A 21,972-nucleotide genomic window follows, 5' to 3' on the forward strand; every position below is an offset into this window, starting at 1 on the left:
TAGGTTGACTGAAGAATTCTTCAGTTGATTTAGCTGTGCCTACCAGTGGGGTTAGGTTGACCTAACTACATTCCCCAGGGCACAAATTTTTTCACAGCCCTAAGTGATGTAGCTAAGTTAAATCTAATTTTCAAGCCTAGACCAGGCCTGGAGCCAAATTCTTAAAAGTATATAGGCACCTAAAGATGTACAGAGGTGTCTCATGGGATTTTCAAAAAGCACTTACACTCCTAACTCCATTGATTTAATGGGAGTTATGCAACCAGTGGCTTTACAAAATTCCATTAAATCCCATTTGAACCAATTGAATTAGGTGCTTTTGAAAATCCTACTAGGAGTCTGTCTGGATCTTTAGGTGCCTAAATACCTTTAAAAGCTGACCCATAGAAACCTAAGTCACCTTTGAAAATGGGACTTAGGTGCTTTTGAAAATTTTGTCTATGGTTTGGTATTTAGTCATTTCAAGCTGAAAGAAACTTTGGTTAAGGATATGAAAATTCATGTAGTGAAAATACATAGGAGACCAATAGTATTACAGTATTCAGGATCTCACTAAAACACTAATACTTGTGATTTATACAGCACTTTATATGTTCAGTCCATCACTTTGACAATGATCCTTCTACCTCAATCCATTGCTCCAATGTTTAAGTTTGATTTAGTATTACATTTTTGAGTGTGTGAAAACAAGTGTCAAACAAGCTGCCCTTTATGCAAAGTTGTTTTTAAATTCAAAGAGTAACATGTCAAAACACTGTCTCCATAAAAGATATGTACTGTATGTTTTAAATTACATGTAATAAAGTGCTGTAAAAATCACAGCCAATAAAGGAGCAAAGACAATCATTTATGATAAATCCCCATCTTGGAACTACCCATGTTTCCTAAGCCACACGCTTTTTCAACTGAAAATACTCTAGCAGACAAATTAATACGCTTCCTTTAAATAAATTGCTCCAATACATCTTACCTGACTGATTACATTATTCTAACAGTGCAGACTGATAATTTGCCAGGTAAGTGACACCAGATCTGAAGCTTTCCACTGGCTCCTGTTTCCATGAGCTCTCGTGGTCTACGCAGTGGTAACAGGGCTCCTGGGCAAGAATGAGGAAATGGCACTTACCATATTCACTATGTTAGCCACAGCTGCTCACGTACGCTATGGAGTTTGTGTGGTAAATACATGTTTTTTATAATTTTATTAATAATTGCAGGTATAGAAAAAGTTACAGCTGAGGCAGTAGGGAGAAGATACATGTGTCAGATTTGGTGTGATTACTAACAACATACAAGTGTGGCAGTATGCTATACTTTGAATTTTTTTTAAATTCATTCTTTGCTGTGTATTTATCTTTAGTCCAAAGGAAAACAAACTTGTTCATTATGGGCATTGCATCTCTTGCCCCCAAGTACAGAATCTTTAGTGGCTCAAAATATTGCAGGGATAGAGATTACTATCAGCTAAGCCTATCATAGTCATAATCTTTGTTGATTGGTTTTATGTAACAGTTTATGAGTGTCCTGCACTTCCCCCAGCCTCTTCGCTAGGAGATTAATCCAATGAAGTTAAAACAGAGTAAAATACAAAACATATTTAAAAAATGGTCATTTTGTTTTGAATGTGCAAAGCAGCATTTCAAACATTTAATTTATGTTGCCTCCTCCACCAGCTCCCATGTTAGAGGTACCATGGTGTCATTGTGTGTGTGTTCTAGGAATATCTTCCGAAAGCTTTCAGATTAGCTGGATACCGTTTGAATTTATTTTTGGCATTTATCACCATCTGCGTTACTGATCAAATTCATTCTTCTGCAGTCAATAGCATTTTGTCCTACCAATTTTGTAGAATAATCCTTAAAACATGCCCTAATTTGACTTTGCTTTAAGAGCAAATGTCCCAAATAGCAAAAATTTCATTTAGAAAATATACAGTTGACATCCTTTTATTGAAGACCTGGTGCTGCACTGTATGGGAAAGCTTTGCCTCCTGCCTTGAAAAAAATGTTCCCTTGTCAGTGTGTGGATGCAAGTGCCGTAATAGATTTTAAGACATTTGTCAATCCAGGCCAAAATAGCACAGATTAGATCTGAATTATTTGGACCAGATTCAATGCTGGCATAAGAGGGCCTAATTCTATTCACTTCTTTTGCCACCTGTGAATCTAGTCCCCAATGGCTTCATCTCTCATCAATACACTACATGAGGAATTTAAAATCAAAACTCACTAGCTTTAATGCTTAGAATTCCAAACCTAAAACTCCCAGTGAGTGGGAATACAGAGACTTGGAATTCTTGTGCAGGTACAATAATGTTCTCATCAAAACACGCAACCCTCTTTAATTTATCTTTAGGGGAGGCAGCTGAGTAAGCATTTCAACATTTACATCTTTTTGTTGAAGAAACACATTCAAGAATGAACATCTTTGCTGTGACCAGAGAATAAACCTTACCATGGAGCTTCTCATTTGTGTTTCTATGATGAAAATAGTGGAGCTTTGTTGATTAAAATAACCAAAGAGTATAATGGGCTCGATATGCAAACGGCTGAGACAATGAGCTACTCAGCAAGCTTCAGAGAAAGCTAGTCCAGTGATCAAAGTATTGCTAGTCATTCTGCTGCCTATGTTGCCTATCCTATCTTCTTCCTCTTTGCCCAGAATATCAAGTTTGAACTTCTTGTCCCTACCTTCGAAACCCTGCACAAATCAGTCCTAGGCGATACTACATCATTGAGCTTTTTTAATTGTGCCCTCTCTCTATCCTGTCCATTCACCAATGAAGCCAGTTTTGATGTCCCCTACACTTCCTTCCCTGGCTCATATGTTTGTGCCTGCTTAAGTGATGCTGTATTTGTGTGGAACTTCCAATATGCCAGCCACATTCCATTTCCTAAAGTCTCACTTCTCCGACACTCCCCCCAAATACTAACCCATGTCAAATGCTTTATTTACCTCAAGTTAATCAGTGAAGAGCATCAGATGAGGAAACTTCAAGCAAAACAAGATCCTTTAAATCCCATACTCTCTTTGGTTCTCAGTGATCCTTGTCTGATCTATATTATTCAGATTGCAAGCTCTGCAGGGATTGCCCTTACATGTGTGTCTTATACAGCACAAAGCACATTGTTGGTGCTGACATAAGAAACAACAATATACCCCACTCCAATCTGGTTGTTTATGAAAAGAAAACTTGTACACTAGAAGGCTTTGAAGATTCTCTGAGGGCTTGTCTACACATGCTGCAGTGCATCTGGTGAAGATGCTCTATGCCGACGGGAGAGAAGCTCTCCCACCAATATAGTGCTGTCCATATCAGGGATATATGTCAGTGTAACTTATGTTGCTTGGGGGGTGGTTTATTCACACCCCTGAGCACCGTAAGTAATGCCGACATAAGCTGTGGTGTAGACATAGCCTAATCTTGTTGTGAAGGTAGGGCCTGAATGCTAGAGTAACTGGGCAAACAAATTTGAAAAACCAAACAGACACAAAGTGAGTGGCCTGCTAGATCCTTTGTGCACAGTATTTTTTTCAGCCTCATCTAGGTATGCAATACATACTAATCAGTTCTTTGCCTGCATTCTTTACTATCTAGGCCAATAAATCTTCTGGTGCATATAGCAGGGTTGCAAATTCCTGTTGCTATTTAAAGTACATTACTCAGGTTACACAGGAAATAAGAATTTGGGGGTGGAGTGGGAGGAGGGCTACAGCGATATTTAAAAATACAAGTGTTCGTCCTTCACTGAAAAATGCTTACTTTATTTCAGTTTACGTCCTTTGTGATTGGGCTCTCTTCCTCTCACATGCTGTCCTAGCCAAAGAGGCTTTCTGACTCGTCCAAGGTATTCAGGTGTGCGTCAATTGTGCTTGCATCACATCAATTCAAGCCAATGGTTAAGTCAGCTACTTAGGGAAAGTTCTACTATCCCTCCTTGAATGACGAGTCCCCTTCCATCTATGGAGGTGAAGGTGAGGGTTGGGTTGCCCCAGCCTTTTTGGGGTCTCCAGAGCAGGATTCCAGTGCTGCATGAAGGAATACTTGCTGCACCTATCAGGTCTAAAGGATTGTGTATTTAATGAGATGCTAGAGGGGAAGCCCCGAGTGCATGTAGCTAAGAAACTGAAGTTTCAGACAAAGATTCTGAAGTCTCATTCTTTGATGGAATTAAATATTAATTCAAATACTTTATATATTGGAACAGAATTTTCTCACCTACTTTGACACCTGTAGATTTTCGAAGTTTTTTTTTTTTAAATCCATTCATCAAAAAATATCGGGAAAATATTTGGGTGAATACAAGCAAATCATAATTTTTTAAGTACAGTGTATGAAAAGTATGTGTAATAGAAATATACACCTCAGTAGTTATATCAGGATCATTATCTTTGTATTGTTGCTCCCCGCACAATTTATTTGTAAACCGTTGGAAGTGTACATGTACATAAAAGTGTCTTAATTTGGTGCATCCTGTCCATGTCTCTACTATATTGATTTTTTAAAATGCATAGCACAGAGTTTTAATGTAAATGAATTCCTTGTACTATTTAATGTGGAAGCTATATCACATATGCAATTTTTATCCATTTTTTTAAAATTAACTGTCAAGCTACATTAGAGCAAACTGAAGTATAGATGCAGATTATGTACTGTACAGTGTATGTTACACTGTTAGAGAATGTCTTGGAAAATAAGTTAACTTTGATTCAACAAAATGGAATAGAGTGGTTTGTTCACAGCAGGGCAGTATGAGCACGACTGACTTTTCACAAGGTCTGCTAAGGACTATGGAGAAGATAAACTGGAAACTGTGCCTCCTTTTACTTGGTACATCTGTGCAACAGATGGTTAGTTTCACCATCATTTTCAAATGAAAGTTATTTAATAAGTGAAATTTATACTCTTTATGATGGGGCATGTTAGACATTGGAACATAGATTTGCTTACCTATTCTGATGAAGGGCATCTATCGTAATAATCTTCTCACTGCGACAAAGAACTTAAATCTGGTTGGTCTGAATGAGATTTCTGCCTACCCCCCCCCCCCCCGCCCATGGCCTTCTGTTCTCCTTCCCCACCAAAATTTAGTAATTTAAGAACTGTTATAGTACATGCTAAAGAAGCTGAATTGACCTCATGCTGAATGGATGGACAAAGCAGCCTTCTCTGAAGCTGTCATGAAACATTAAAGCAAACCTCTAGGTGGAGATCAAGAGCAATTTAGATTAGATCCTTCCTTCCTCTAGGAAGGGAAGCATTCCCTGCCCCCCAGTAGTGTTCCCTAAGGCTTAGCAGCAAATACCTAACACACTTTCCCACACTACACTGAGTCAGATCCATGGAGTTGGCTTTAATGCATTCTTTCAGCTATTTCGTCACACAGAGCAAGTATTTCTGATCCCAATTTAAATCTTTTAGAGATTGCACTTAAGATGGCATCCCTACCGTTAGACCTCTGTGGCAAAGGTCCATTTGGAATTTCCCTGTAGATCTTCACTATAATATTCCCTCTTCACCTCTTAGTTTACTTTTGCTGTACCTACATCCAAACTAAACTACAGCTGCAAGAGATTTAGTACTCTGAAACTGGAAAAAGTTTGCCAAAAGAATAATCTGCATCTTATTTTATTTTTTTTATATTTTCATTCATCTCATCCTGAGATTTGTGGAAGGGTGATACAGTTGTTGGGCTCCTGAAAAGAGATGTCTACATACATTATGAACCACATTTCCTTTTAAAGCATTTGGCTTTTTTTCCCTTGCTCGCATTTGCAATTAATAATGAAACAGTTTAATATATAAATAGAAAACTACCACTTTAAACTGTTTTGAATAGTCTCTAGAGCTACACAGATTTTAACATATACTTTTTTTTTATTAAATATGTAAAAAGATAAACGCAAGTCAAGTTATTCACATATTCAGAGACCAAAAAAAAAAAAAAAAATCTACTCTACCATGCGACAATTTGTGGGTAATGTAAAATGAGTGATACATCTGAATAAGACTTTTTGCATCTATGATGTCATTACTTATCTATTTATAATTAACAATACATATGTTTACATTCCTTTCAGTTTACATTTAATATATAACCAAAGCTTTATGGTGTGCTATTTAGTAAAAGTAATTACAAATGCATATTAAAACCATAATGGAATAATGGTGTTACTCACCCGGGCAGGAGGACAACTCTATCCCCTTCCAGAGTATCACTCCTCACCACATTTGAGGCTCTCAGGCTTGGGAAGGTAACTACCATTCCTGTGCCCTACATCAATCACTTCCTGCCTGATACAAAGCAGTGAAAGGGTTATACTCCTCAGACCAATTACAAGGCAGAGTAGGAAGAAAGGGAGGAAAGGACAGGTTGGCTTTTTTTATACTTATAGCTGAAAAGGGTAGGGTAGAGTAGCCTTGTCGAGAACCACCTCACAAGCAGAAAAATCTAACCATTTTGCAGCCTTGGAAAAACACTTTTTAAGGAAGACCTCGTCAATGTCTGCTTGCCTATAAATGGGAACATGATGGAATTGTATCAGTGATCCCAATCTGGTGCTGATGCCAGTAGCAGGGTAGGGTCTGATCCTGAATTTCTTGTGCCACCAGAACTTCCCCAGATGCTAATGGAAATTTCTGAGACAAAATTAAGAACTGTGCCCTAAATCCTGACATTATATCCTTATAAAAAACTCCTCACTTTTTAATTTGCTTTACATATAGGATTTTAATTGAAACCACGCAAATCAATTAAACTAAAAATAGCAATGAAAGTACTACATTGCAGGGTACAGCACTTTCACTACCTATTATTGGGTAGGAAGTGAGGTCAATGCTGGGGTCAGGGCCAGAAAACTCTTTCAACCCACAGGGACTGGATACTATGCTGCTGAGCCGAGGGAGCAATTGAGGAAATGGAAACACCTGTTCTAATGTTTAAAGGTATTTTATGTACTGGCTGTGGTATGAAACTCAGTAGGAGTGATTGCTAACATTTAACTAAATTAGATTAACGTTGCTGCAAAAGATTTGAGAACTGAAGATTTTTTTTGAATTAAAAAAACCTTCTGCTTCAGTATAAATTTAGTACCGGAGCTTAATCAGTAAAGCAACTCCATAAAGATTTTAAAAAAGATACAGCATTCAGAAGGTTTTATTGAGCTTTTCAATGATAGTAGCCTGGGATGCGACTTCTCCTTGTGCCTGCCAAATCAAATAACCAAAGTAATAAATCTAGAATTAAGAAATCAAGCGATGGAAGCCAGGAACACCAAGTGTAAAAGAAAGGCAATACTGATTCAGAAATAGACCAAAAATGTGCTATTTTAAGATTTTTTTAAAAATAAGGAATGCTTTTAAATGTATTTTATGCTATATTTCTGCCTACAAAATGCCATAATTTAGAACAGGATAACAAGTACCCTAATTAAGAGGAAACACCCTTGGCACAGAAGTCTCTAAATTCTGTTTCTGCACTGGGCCAACCTATCCAGCAGTGAGGTCAGTCAGCCTGCAGAACTGTTTTTGTCCCTTGCAGGTGATCCCCTGCTAATGTGTTCTTTACCTCTAACAGGACTTCTGGCTGGTTCACTAAGCATGCAGAGAGTGGCCTAAGCACCAATGGGGAAAATATGCCTTCAATCAGTAGTCAAATCATTTCATGTTTAAAAGGAGAATCTCTTAAGAGTTTCAGGACTGGTTCTGCAGCTGGTTTGCGGCACATCAACCTTGGATATGCCTAGCCCCAGTAAGGAAGTCTTCATCTTCCATATGTGTGTGGCCAAGGGGAGAGGCAGCAAGAGTAGGAACGAGGAATGGCTGACCCACTTGATCCTCATTTGTAGGGGTGGCAGGCAGAATATAAGGTCAGAGATGGCATTCTGCAGATGCAGCTGCAGGAGAGAGGAGACTGTTGTCTCCCGAATCAGCACTGAGCTGGAGGCAGTGACAGAATTTCTAATAAATACAGGTCCTTCAAAAGAAAGAAGCAGGGAAACGTCCTGTTGAAAAGTCAGGAAGTTGAGAGGACTTTCAAACAGCTAAGTAGACACGTATCTTCCAGAAATAAAAACATATCGTGCAGCTTTCTAACATGCTTTGGTGTAAAACACTCAGGGGAGTTTAAATCTTTATTAGGGAAACTGTTGCTTTGCCGTCTCTTTTGTGAATACAGGATAGGAACGATATGAGTCACATAAGCCTTTTCCCTCCACAACACATACCTCATCATTATAGCTTGAGTATCACTTCTAAAGTATCCCTTTGTTCCAACTGTTTGACCAAATTTATGCCCCGAGGCAGATGTACTTGAAAATACCAAAGCACCACCAAGTGACAAACACATCTAGTGGTACAGTACTTCTTGCCACAAGAGATGCCAATATAAACATTTTAGAACAAATTACAAATGTATCATACTTAAGACAAAAAGAAAAAATAAATATATATATTTTTTAAAAAGTGGAACAAATCTCAAGCAGCCAAGTGGTGAAGTTGCAGTGATGTACAGTAGGTGATGTAGCCCTACAACCTCTCAGGTAGACACACTGAAAGAAGACTTCTGCAAATGCATCTTGGCAAAATATGGGTACAGAATGCAGTGGTTTGCTTGCACTCACTACGGTACATAAATGTTAATGGCAGACTGGGAGTGACTGGTTTTGAGTTTGAGGCCACACATATTCCTTTCTCCAGAAGAAAGTTCCCATACAGAATGAAAACTGTCAAAGATGTTGGACAGGTCAGTATTCTTCCTGCTGCTGGGGCTGTTCATGAACCTGCTCCTCGCCTTCATGCTCATCTGTGTGGCTCTCCTGCATGTTTAAAAATAAAAAGAATAAAAGACTTCAACAGAACACACTCCTGATTTGATATATTACCATAGCACTAAACCTAGTCTATGTTTTGGCTCCTAATTTTCATTCAAGTATGAGGACAACAGGTAGCCATAATTTCAAGGCTACCAAGGCAAGACATCTGTGTTGGACACTCCCACATCCCCTTTATTCTCAATATCCAAACTATTTTGCAAGTATGTCTGTTTAATACAACAGGATGAACCTTTGGGACTAAGGGGTTAATATTTGAAGAATTTCATTTCCAGTACAAAAGAGACTAGTTCAGTGGAATAAATGTTGCATACTAGTTAGCAGGACTCGTAACAGGTTTATGGAAAAATAAGTTTCATAGCACTTTGGTATAGCTTTTCTTTTGTTACTTAAAGACTGAAAACTGGGATAAGACCCTGTTTAATATGGTCTGCTGCAGTGGCCTGTAGTACGTGATTGTGGTAAACAAGTTAAAACTGCACAATCGGTCGTAGGTTACAATTCAGACAAATCCACTTTAATATATTTCTGCAAGGTAGAAAACTGTTTTGTGTTTCTCAAGTATCATTTGACTTGTAGCTAGTAGGCAGCATGGGTTGCAGCTAATAGCTGGGGAAAGCACAGATTTACCATGGAATTACATTCTAATTAGGGCTGTCAAAACGATTAAAAAATAATTGGAGTTAATCACAAGATTAAAAAAATAGTTGTGATTAATTGCAGTTTTAATCACACTGTTAAACAGAATACCAATTTAAATTTATTATAAATATTTTTGGATTTTTTTCTACATTTTAAAACATATTGATTTCAATTACAACACAGAATACAAAGTGTACAGTGCTCACTTTATATTGTTTTTATTACAAATGTTTGCACCGTAAAAAAGAAAAGAAACCATGTTTTTCAATTCATCTCATAAAAGTACTGTAGTGCAATCTCTTTATCATGAAAATGAAACTTACAAATGTAGAAATTATTATTATTTTTTTTTTACATACGTGCACTCAAAAACAAAACAATGTAAAACTTTAGCACCTACAAGACAAAGCATGAAGGAGCACATGAATATTTAGCATATCTGGCACATGAATACCTTACAATGCCGACTACAACAGTGCTATGCGAACACTTGTTTTCACTTTCAGGTGACATCGTAAATAAGAAGCGGGCAGCATTATCATCCATAAATGTAAACAAACTTGTTTGTCTTAGCGATTGGCTGAACAAGAAGTAGGACTGAGTGGACTTGTATGAGGTGAATTGAAAAATACAATTGATTTTGTTTATCTTTTTTTACACTCAAAATATTTGTAATAAAAATAATAAAAAGTGATCACTGTACACTTTGTATTCTGTGTTGTAACTAAAAATCAATATATTTGAAAATGAAGAAAAACATCCAAGATTGGTTTTCTATTATGGTTTAACAGTGCTATTAAAATTGTGATTGCGTCTTTTTAAAATCTAGTTAATTTGTTTTGTGTTAATTGCATGCATTAACTATGATTAATTGAGAGCACTAATTATAACGGATTAACCCATTTACTAGTTAATATATGGATTTTATTTTAACCAGTTTGTGCTTGATGGGAGCTAGGATTATTCCCCCCACAATGCTGTTGGTTTTCACAGCATTACGTGACATATTGTTCCTCTGAATGGACATTAAAGAATAGGTAGTTTATCTGCAAGCTAGAGTTTGATAAGGGATGTGGCTAAATGAGAGCTCCTGATACATACTCCCTGATTTGTCATTCACCTACCCTGGTCAAGTCTCTTAAAATTCAACGATGGCTCCTAAGAGTCTGAGCAGTGTTGCCAACTCATGATTTTACTGCAAATACCCCAGTATTTGCTGGTTTTAATAAAGCCTCAGTTATGCCATTACACGAGTATCTAGGCATAGACTGAAGGGGGGGGGGGGGAAAGAACGTGTAGCCTTCATGGCTAGAAGCTCGAAAGGCTCGAAAGTCAGAAGGCGCGTTTAAAAAGAACCCAACATTTAAAACACTCATGATTTTCTGGGTCTGACTCTTCACTTTTGAACATTTAGGGTTGGCAGTAATAATATCCAAACTGAGGAGAGACAGGAAGCACCATACCCACAGGTGCAGTACTCTCTGGGCACTGGGAGCAGCACTGGCCAGAACAATGTTTTACCTTCGGAAGAGATGAAGTCAGAACTTCCCCCCGTGCAGCTCTGAGGATTCTTTGGGGGCAGGGCCACAATGCAGTCTTGACAAGCCCCCCTCTGGGGCTGGCTAACAAAGATGGCAGCTCTAGTTTTTCTTCCTCCTTTCCCCTACAATATAGTATTGCTGTCTCCTGCAGAGGTGCACTAGGGAGCAGATTTTCCTGCCCTTCCCCAGCCCTGCAAAGCTAAGTGCTAAGCATGATCACAGAAGCATGATCTGCTAAATTACATTATAAAATGCACAAGGTCCAGAATGCTTTACAAATGAGTGAAATACAGTCTCGTGTTCAAAAGTTGGATGCACTTTAGGAAACAGATATTTTTACTTTCCTTAGTTGTTTTATTCACGATTCTGATAACCTAAATCAAAGTTTAAAAGGATACCTAAACTTTTTTGGGAGTTTTATTTAATCCACAAAATATACCTTAAGAATAATTAAATATGTATTTAATTTACGTTTTATTTAAAACATATTTATTTCTTTGAACAACTCTGGGTTCAGCATTCATTGACCTCACTGGCTACTGTTAGTGACATTATGTCTGGCCTTTGTTGTCTGAGGACCACCATTAAATCCCATTATTTAAAAAAACGGATTAGTTATGTACAACATTCTCTAGAGATGCTTCATAGAATGCACCTTACTACAAAGCAAATAAACACTGATTCTTTTAGATCGGAGATTTATTATTTCAAGATACTAATTTTAGTAAAATATTGTGCAGTTTAGTGATACTGGAACTCAAAAACCAAATCTTAAAGCGCACTTTCCATGTTCCCATTGACTCTGGCACCATTAAAAGCTATGCTTTGTTTCAGCAGATTTCATCATTCTGGAGAATGATTTTACTGAAAAGACCCTACATAGTTCATCCCTGCCCTACATTAGTGATAGCTAGCTGACTACGACTGAGAGGCGGGGGGACAACTTTGCTTAGCCGCCATTCAAGTTGTACCATCAACAATCCAATACTTCTGCAGGACCTGCTATTGCCAGACAATTTTTATTAGACATGATTGGTGTAAATAACTCTCCAAAACGGATATTGCTACTTTTCAAATGTAGAGGCTGGGGGGGGGGGGGAATAAAAGGGGGATGCGAGGGGAAGAGTCTGATGAAGAGAATTTGAGGCTTCTCAGTTTAATTCAAAGCAGGTTATGCAATAAAGTTTTTCCATTTTAGCAGGTAACTATATGTTTCTAGAGGATAGGGGAGGCAGAATAAGGTTTTTACATTTGGTGTCAATGCTGAGCTGGTTTTGGAATGGTCCTTTTCAGATGGGAAGTTAAACAAAATAAAAACAGAATGATACACAAAAGTCAAAATATCAGCACTGATACTCCTAATCTTGGGCATTAAAGTGACTCCCTGGGTGTTTACCTGTCTGATGAGATGCCACAGTAAATTAAAATCAATTATTTTTTTTTTAAAAATCAGCTTTCTTCATTATTGAAATTGGACTTTATTTAAGCTAAATACAGGGTTGTTTTTTAAGAAATTATATTTGAAATTGACAATCTATGTTGAGCCAAAACTTATTACAATCTTAAAATTATTTAATTTAAACATTAAAATATTAATCATTACATGTTTGCTGTCAAACTTTGGAGACAGTCAAAACCACTGTACTGGTAGATGTCACCTGAGTTTGTTGAAGTGCTAAACTAGCTTTTGACAATAGTAGCCTCTTCCTCAGGTACAGATAAAATATTTTCTTCACTTTAGTTTATTCAACTAGTTCAGTTCAAAGACTAGTTTATTTCAAGTTCAAACGCAGATGGGAGTTGAAAAAGCAGGAAAGCTTGTTTTTCTCTGTCAATCGATGAATAAAAGTTAGGTAAGAGAGGATGAGATCTATAAGATCTAAAATCTTGAAGGACACAATGACCAGAAACAATTAGTTCAATTTACTAACTACAGACAATACAGGTTATAAATCTGTTTTAAATGCAAAACGTTTTGATAAACATTTTTGTTTTACGTATCCAGCATATTTAAAGCAGCCCTCATGGGAGACAGAGCGGGAGTGCCACCCAGCCCTGCTCTGCCCCCAGCTCAGCCCCACTCCGCCTTTTGCTCTGTCCCAGCCCAGCTCCAACCCCAACCGCAGCTCCTCTCCGCCCTCTGCTCTGCCCCAGCCCAGCTCCACTCTGCCCCCAGGCCAGCTCTGCCTCTAGCCCCAGCTCCAGTTCTGGCCCCCGCCCACTCTGCCTTCAGCCAAAGCTCGTGCTGTAACGGAGAGGGAGCGTGGACAGATTCTGTTACTGATAAGGGGGGGTCTGACAGGAAAAGTTTGGGCACCACTGAAATAGAGCTTAACACAAATCACAAGCAAAAAATTAACGTAGATAATTACTTAAATAGAAGTGTACAGATATCGTCCTGATTAACACAAATAAACACCAGATTTAATGTAAGGACTATATTTAGTTGCAAATCAAGATGTGTTAATGATTACCAAGCAACGAGAATCAACCTTTCTTCAGGAAAATAACTATAAAGTATGAATGTAAAACGTGATTAAAATCAATTATTTAAATCATGTTTCATGGCTGCTGATTTAAAACATGATTACAATCAGTGATTTGAATAAATTTGATTTAAATCAATTCCCCCTGATATGCAGATTTTTCTGAGGCACCAGTTAGAAAATACATGCATGATATTAAAAACTTGTACATCCTGATCTTGTACATGTGCTAGGGAAAGCCACTAATCCTGAGCCAAGAAGTGGCTTGGGAACCTACTCTGACTCTGAACAAGACTGGTGGTCTTCTGTCTGCCTGAGGAATGGTTTCCTTGGGCTGGAAATGGCAAATTCTCCCTGTGCCCTGGCCACTCCTGAAGAAGTTGTTCTGAAATGTGGGCATAAATTTCTCAGTTTATACAGTCTGTACCTATACAAATGAAATAGGAAAGTCAGACTTTCACTATGCACAATCACTTTGGGACCATATAGTCTATTTGAACAGCATCCCTAAAAAGTAAAGTAATAGAGCATTTACTTCTACCATATATTGTAGGATTGTGTCACCTCAGGCCTCCCCTAATAGAGATGCTAGCTTCCAGCTGTGAATAACCTGACTCTTCAATCTATCTGACTTATACGGTGAGTCATCTAACCGCACAGGTGTGACTGCCGACACAGTCAGGTATTATGAAGCCCATCTACTTCAGGAAGTGTCTCTTTCAACTGGAGTTTCTTTCTGAGGGACTGGAGCAGTAGGGTGCTAAAAATGACTAAATTAAAACAAACTGCTTGAGAACCTTGAGCTGAGTGACTGACAGGGATAGAGATACGCACTAAAGCAATTAAATAATGGCAAGCCTTTAGCTTCCATTGAACTGCAAAAGACTAGACTGTTTAGGAGAGAGAATAGAAGAAGCAAATTTTTCCACTACAAGCCAGAATTGCATGACTCAAGGATTCGTAACTGGATATGAAGCCTTTCACCTCTGGATTACAAGACTGAATTATCCCAGTTCAAAAGTGACTGACAGCTGTTAGGCTAAACAGACTATCAAATGTTTTACTTGCTAACTGAAGTCCCAGTTCAGTTCTCAGCACATCCATGTCATAAGCAATCCATTTACTAAAAAACTAATGACCCAGTATCTGTCTCTCAAATGCTCCTGCGACTTTGCTGATGTCTTTAAAGTCTTTCCTCTCCCCAGCACTCTTCCTCTTCACCTCTCTTTATATCCAGCTTTGTTCTTACAGACACAAATAAATGATTTTTACTTGCTAATATTAATTTTATTTTTCTCTGGGTGATGTTTGTATTCCCTTCATATCTTTGTTACTGAGCAAAAATTCTTATAAACAAAGATTTAACAAACAAAAAAGAAAAAACAACCCATCCAAGTTGGTGCCTGCATTGTCAATCTCAGCAGAGAAAGTCTACTGACTGAATGGAACCTGCTTTATTGGTACCCTAAAATTGTTGTCTCCAGTTCAGTACAGAGGCAACGTAGAGAAGCTGATAAAGCCATGGACCAGGTTGTGCCTTATGGATTATTTATAGGGCGCTGTGTCTGTCAAGGAGGTCACGGAAGTCACAGATTCTGTGACTTTCCGCAACCTCCGTGTGTTCTGCACTGGCCAGTGTGGCTGACCCCAGCCCCTGGGACTGCTGCTCAGGTGGCCCTGGGACAGCCACGCTGGCTGCTACTGGAGCCGCTCCGCAGGCAGCCATTCGGACAGTCCCTCAGCCAGCTGCATCAGCCGCTGCTGGAGCTACCCCAGGGACTGCCCATCCCTGGTGCGGCTGGCCCAGGGGACTGACTGAGCACCAGTCCTGGGGGTGGCGGAAGCAGCAGCGGTGATGTGGCCCTGGGAGTGGCCAGAGCAGTCGCTGCTCTATGGCCTCTATAGCCTCCTCCCCAGTGCTGCAGGCTCTGGGCCCCCTCTGCCCCGCCTAGAGAAGCAGCCCGCCACCATCCCCTCCCCCCTCCAGAGCAGCGGCTCCCCCGGGGGGTCCCCCCAGCTAAGATTTAGTCAGGGATATTTATAGTACAGGTCAAGGTCAGGTCGCGGGGCTGTGAAGTTTTGTTTATTGCACGTGACCAGTTCATGACTTTTACTAAAAATACCCGCGACCACATCACAGCCTTAATTATGTATTAATTTAACAGAGATGAAACCAATAGGATTCTACAAAAATGTAATAATGTTACACAGAAATTACTGTAAAAATCTACTGAATGTAACAGACAACATCCTTTATAGGTGTTCTGAAACAACTTATATCAAATTCTATCACAGGCATATAAAACTTTATTAAATTCTATAAGGAATTTACTTAGGGGCATGGCCTTCCTTAGGCATACACAGCATATGCGACTGTGTAGGGCACCCAAAAATTTGGTGCACCACTGGGACCATAGGCGCCAACTTCTCATCTTGCCAGGGGATGCTTGACCCCCCTGCCTCCACTCCATGCCCCACCCCCACTCCACCCCTTCCCCCAAGCCTGTGCCCCTTCCCGCCCCTGCTCCACCCTCACCCCGCCTCCTCCCCTGAGTGTGCCCCACCCCTGCTTCTCCCCCTCCCTCCCAGAGCTTAAACGCCACGAATCAGCTGTTTGCGGCACTCTGGAAGCACTGGGAGGGAGGGGGGAGAGTTGGTAAGCGCTGGGTGGCTGGTGCGCGGCAGGTGTGGCAGGAAGGGGGAAGAGGGGCACATGATGCAAAAATTTTCCCTGTGGGTGCTCCAGCCCCGGAGTACCGACCCGCGGAGTCTGCGGCTATGACTGGGACAGCAGGTAAGCGCGGGTCAGCTCCCATCACACAGTGCGCGCTGCAGTATCCTTACTAGGCAGAAGGCAGGGGCCGTATTCACAGAGCCAATAAAAGGGCACCAGTATTCACAGAGCCCAATGCACCAGCACAGGGACACCAGTTGCGCCAGCATAGGGACACCAGTTTAATAATACTGCGTAGGGCCCCATAAATCCTAAGGACAGCCTTGCCTGAGGGGTAGCTGAGCTGAGAGGAGAGCTCCGGTCTCTAGTGCTGTCAATCCAGAACTTTTCACAAATATTAAGTTTATTTTTTAAAAAGAGCTATTAAAAATAGGGATTAAAAACTGAATAAGAACAGTTGGCATGTCTGAATAGGGCATGCTCTATAGAAAGAATAAATATATATGTCTGTAAAATTACAGCTTAAATGAACCAGGGCATGAGAGTGCTACCAAAAGGTTATTGGAAATATGAACTGAAAACAAATTTAAGTCAACAATGATATTTCAAGCATGAGGCCTTTGCCAGGAATGATTTGTACAGTTTGTTCTAACTATAACTTTTTGCTGAGGAGAGCCTCATGACCCTTGATATCTAAAATGCACCCTGAACACTAAGTTAACCCTTTTGCTTCACTGACAGCCCCTACACTCCAGCTCTTTCATTAGCAGTCCATTAGACCAGAGGTTAAACCAAAGCTGGATTTAGCAAGAACTCATTAGCAAGAAACCAGAACTGTTGGAGCTGCTTGTAGCTTTGGGAGTTGGGGCTCTTTCATTTGGGGCTCAGGAAATCCTAACTGCTGTTACCAAGGGATTAGCCTACAAAATGCTCAGTGATAGAGAGAACACTTAACTTGGAAATGAGGAACAGATTCACTGCACAGGCAGAAAATAGAACGCAAAAGAAAGCCAAGCCAAGGAAAAGAGAAGACATTGCAAAAGAAAGAGTCGGCAAGATACGCAGCTACCCTCTCCACTGTTAGCATCAGAGCACCTAGATCTTTGGCTCTAAGTGCTAGTGCGCTGATGTCTTGCCTCAGTAAACCAACATTGAGCACCGAAGATCTAAGGAAGAAAGACAAGGGGCTCAGTTTTCCCATTGCAGAATATGCAATAATTCAGTGAAAGTTATCTGTATCCAGATGCGGGAGAACAGGGCTGCACTGTATATGCTAAGTGTTTTTGGGCAGCTATTAGTTTATGACATTCCTAGTGGGGAGGATGGAAGGGAACCAGACAAAGGGCTCAGAACTATGATCTGAGGTAAGCTGAATTTTGTGATGTGTTTTGCTAATAACGAAAGCTAAAGAAAAGGGAATCAATAAGCATTCTTTAGCTGGTAAGTCGCTTAACAATTCAAGCCAACGAACAAACAGATGTGATAGGATATGGGGAGAAGGGATTTCTCCGGCTTCCCTTTACAAATAAATCACTGTTCTTGCATCCAGACATTTCCTTTGACCACTATATATGTGCAGTTCTTATGACTTTGCTCATATGTCTGGTCAAGTTTTTTTAAAATGTTTGGTCCTATCAGTATTGAAATACTGGTCTGTTCCCTAAGGAAACCTCCATGAATCCCTCCCACTTCCAGTCAGTTTTAGCTGTGTGGGGCCATCAAAATCATAATTACAATTTTCAAGTTCTTGATAGTGTTTTAAAAACTACACAAGGTAAATTATTCTAGCCTTGCTTTTAATGACCCAATAATCTTATCTCAAGACAACTAAACCAACTACTACTGAAGTTATCATCTGAGAATAGATACTAAATAAGGAAGTGTCAACAAAACCACAGTACCAGTGAGACTATGTTGATGCCAACACATTATGGAACCAAAGCTACGGTTCACTGGAGACTGAGGGGCAGGGCGTGTGTGTGGTGTCAATCTTCAGAGTAGTACACACAGGGATTTAGCCAACATGAATGGGAGTAGTTCCAACTAAATTCTCATGGAGTCATTACCCCTGAACATATCTAAGGAATTTAGTCAGTATCCTTTATCAGCCCTCTTCATTCTTCCTGTTCTATTAAATGTTTAGCATGCTATGTCTATAATACAAGTGAGATTCTTGCTTATTCTTCCAGATAAAATAATTCTGAAATATTGGTAGACTGAAAAGGACAAAAGATTATTGGGTTTTGTGCAGTGAAGATTCTGCCTATAGCAACAGGATAAAAATGCTAAATAAAAAAGCAAATATGTTCCTTGTACCAGAAGTAATCATAGTGTGTACAGTGTGCAAATCTGTGAACATGTCTATCTGGTCTTCAATTTAATATTCTGAGATATTTAGGACCCTCTGAATTTCAGCATATTTATGCAATTTGACTTTCAAGAACATGTCAAGGAACAGGATTACAAAAAAATTTCTGTATAATTGCAGCAGCAGAAACAAAGCAGAGACAGGAACAAGAAAATCTGAAAATACTTCAAAATACTTTTGATGTCCCCTTCTGTTTCAGATTAACATTTCAACAAAATTAGAGCACATAAAATTTATACAACTGCACTAAAAAGCTATCAGTCCCTTCAGTGCATTCACCGATAACAAAAAACAATTGTCTCTAGATGCAAAGTGTTTTTTAAACTGACATTTGTTAAAAAGACTAGGTTGCAACAATCTGTGCTGATCTACCTAGAGAACTTGACCCAATATGGTGCCAGTGATATGAAGCCTGTTTTCATTAAGGAAACATACGAGAATAAAGAATATCTTGCACTTACGTGTTCTTCTGAAGCATAAAGGACTTCCATTAGCCTTTGGACAAGGTCATTATTTTCTTGCCCATGTTCTTGGCAGAGAAGTTCAATCTCCCTTAATTTTCCAAAGTAGAAATCCCTTTCCTTCTCCACGCCTTCGAGTGCAAGTTTTAATGAATGTACCTGTAAATAAAACATACATGTTCCAATAACAGGAGCACGGCACATGCGATCTGTGAGCAGACTATGAGTGAGTTTTGCCTACAGTGCAGGACAGTACATAACAGGCATAACCTTAATATATATACTTTTTTACAAGTCTTTAAACTTAAAAGTGCATTTTGTAGTTGTTAAAGGTGCCAGACTGTCGGAATTAGGAAATCCTTGTTCACAGAGCAGCATGGGCAAAAGAGTGTAGATTTCCCCACACTATCCATCAAGGCACCTCAACCCTCACCCCAGAGGGACCATTTTTACAGAATGTTTCAGTGCTGTGGTAATACATATAAATAGCAAGCTCCAATAACAGAGTGGCTCAGGAGCTATGACTAAAACCTGGCCCCCTGTTGAGACTGCTATAAGTGCCAAGCTGTGCCACTTGCCATGGCAATTTCACAATATTCATAATGGCTGCATTTCTACTTTGGCTGAATTAATGTACATTTTTGTAAGTATTGTTTATCCTAAAATTTATCTACTCCTTAAAAATATTTAGCTGTGTCTCTTATGATAATTTTTTTAGTTTTTTGTCAATCCTGCCTAGGCAGAATAATGATCAGGTGACCTACTATATGTTAAAAAAAATCTTTGAGTGCAAATACTGTGTGTGGCTGCTTCTACCTTTCTTCACTTGTTTAACTGGTCTGGTGCTGGGTTTCAGAATTCTCTTATGCTGGCATAAAATATAGTGGTAGTTCTGAAATACCAGCTTTCAGGTGGTTGATCCAGGTGCTCCCTAATGGGGTTCTCACAACAAATTTTTTGGTGACCTCAGAGAGCGGCCATCAACTCTTGCTGGTGGCCACTCTGACAATTTTTCCTAAAATACTTATTTAACTTTAGGAAAAACAAATAAATATGCATATATACATGTCCAAATCATTATAATTTATTTATGTAGGGTTTTTGTTGTTGTAAACGCAACAATAAATACAACTGTCTCTATTCTTTACTGGACCTACACAGAATAGAAACACAAATTCATGTTTTTCATGTTCTTCTCTTTTGATGTGGTGGTGGTTTTGATTTTGCTTTTTTGGTTGCTTTTTTATTAGACTTTCTAGCTAGTAAGTCTGCTGCTGTGAAAAGTGATATTTGTATGTTATATATATCATCACTTTTCACAGAAGCAGACTTGCTAGCTAGCTGGAAGGCAGTGAAAAGGGATATTAACAGACATACAAATATTACTTTCCATAGCAGATTTACTCAGCCCCGGCAAGCTAGGGGACAAATTAAGCACTGGATGGAGAGGTGGGTAGGGAGGCAGTGAGGGCCAGGGATGATGGAGGGGTTGTGAGCCCAGGGCCAACACCCACCACCACACAGCTGGGGCCAGAGTACCCACAGCTGGAGCCTGCTGCCTGCTACCCCACAGCTGAAGCAGGAAGCCCAAGCCCCACAGTTCCCAGGAAGGTGGCGAACTCATACTGGCTGGCTGATCCTCTGGCACTTGTGACTCCAGAGGGGGGCAGGGCTGAACCCCTGCTGATGGCCTCGGGGGGATGAGCCACTGTGCTTCCCCCCACTCAATCACCGCCCAGGAGGCTGTGGCCGGAAGAAAAGCCCATGATGGCCGCATGTGAGAAAAGCTGAAACTGCTCAAGTTTCAAAGTACTTCTCTTAACTGACACCTGCACATGAGAATCTAGTTCCAAGATACACTTTTCCAGCTCTGTTTCACCACTATACCTGTTGCACTCATTTGCGGTTTATTCTGACTGTATTAAAATAACAGGTTTCACATAAACTAGAACAGAGCCCTCAAATACTTTTTGAAAGAATAACTTTGTGTAAACAAAAGTCAAATTACAAATATCTTAGCTGCTGTATATTTAACTCTACAATAACATGTTACCACTTCCTTCCAGATAGCGAAGTATATTGACCACCACCAAACTCCAAATCCAACTACAGATCCCTAGGACTCTACTATTAAACCTCTTTCCATGGTGAAAATAAGTTATGTTTCATTATTCCTCCTATCACAAGTTTTAATCCATGAGAACAGACTTAACTCACAAAATGTTACTGGATTCTTCATAACATGGAAAAATAATTATCAAGATACCTTTTAAACTCTAAATATATATATAACAGACATACAATTCTTCTTTCACTCTAAATTCTCATGTTAGAGGGACTAGAATTTTTCTTATAACCCATGCAGCTATCTGTATTCAAGTAAAACTGTAATATGCATATTCAAGTACAACTAGCTTTAAGGCAGCTCTCACACTGCATTATGATTCACCCAAAAACATCCTTAGCATCTTTTTAAAATATGGGTACAACATTGGCCATCCTGTAGCCAACTGCTAGAGCAGCATTTTTTTAATAACATCACTTTTGTGTTCATAGCTGAACTATTCCATTTGTTAGATCCTTCACCACTGTGAAGTGAATATAATCCAGACTGGAATCGAAAGTTAATTTTTCAGTTGTTCAATGTTTTGCTCTGTCTCAGTACTTTTACTATCAGTTAACAGTCATCTTCGTTTTCATGACTTTTCGTATCTTTCCTAGTGCTTCTGATAATGAGGGTCCTAACAAATTCACGGCCACAAAAAACACGTCATGAACTGTGAAACTGGGTTTCTCCCCATGAAATCTGGTCTTTTATGTGCTTTTACCCTATACTATACAGATTTCACAGGGGAGACCAGCATTTCTCAAAGTGGGGAGTTGCAGGGTAAGTCACAAGGCTATTTTAAGGGGATCACGGTATTCCCACACTTGCGCTTGCGCTGCCTTCAGAACTCGGTGGCTGGAG

General features: G+C 39.5%; 1 protein-coding gene and 1 pseudogene across 4 annotated transcripts in view; one reads left to right on the top strand and one right to left on the bottom strand.

Annotated features, from left to right (window-relative positions):
• LOC140906113 (ethanolaminephosphotransferase 1-like) overlaps nucleotides 1–2,421 on the top strand; it is a 58,777-nt pseudogene extending 56,356 nt beyond the window's left edge.
• Nucleotides 2,422–5,613: 3,192 nt separating this feature from the next.
• Nucleotides 5,614–21,972, bottom strand: part of MAPRE2 (microtubule associated protein RP/EB family member 2) — a 171,062-nt gene continuing 154,703 nt past the window's right edge. For all 4 annotated transcript variants that reach the window (XM_073331254.2, XM_073331255.2, XM_073331253.2 and 1 more), the window contains 2 exons: nucleotides 19,005–19,163; nucleotides 5,614–8,817 (listed from right to left, as the gene is read on the bottom strand). In XM_073331254.2, the coding sequence (XP_073187355.1) occupies nucleotides 8,746–8,817; nucleotides 19,005–19,163 (231 nt within the window). In that variant the 3' untranslated portion in view covers nucleotides 5,614–8,745. The remainder of the gene's footprint in view (nucleotides 8,818–19,004; nucleotides 19,164–21,972) is intronic.

The sequence above is a fragment of the Lepidochelys kempii genome, chromosome 2 (assembly GCF_965140285.1).
Source record: "Lepidochelys kempii isolate rLepKem1 chromosome 2, rLepKem1.hap1, whole genome shotgun sequence".
Lineage (NCBI taxonomy): Eukaryota > Metazoa > Chordata > Testudines > Cheloniidae > Lepidochelys > Lepidochelys kempii.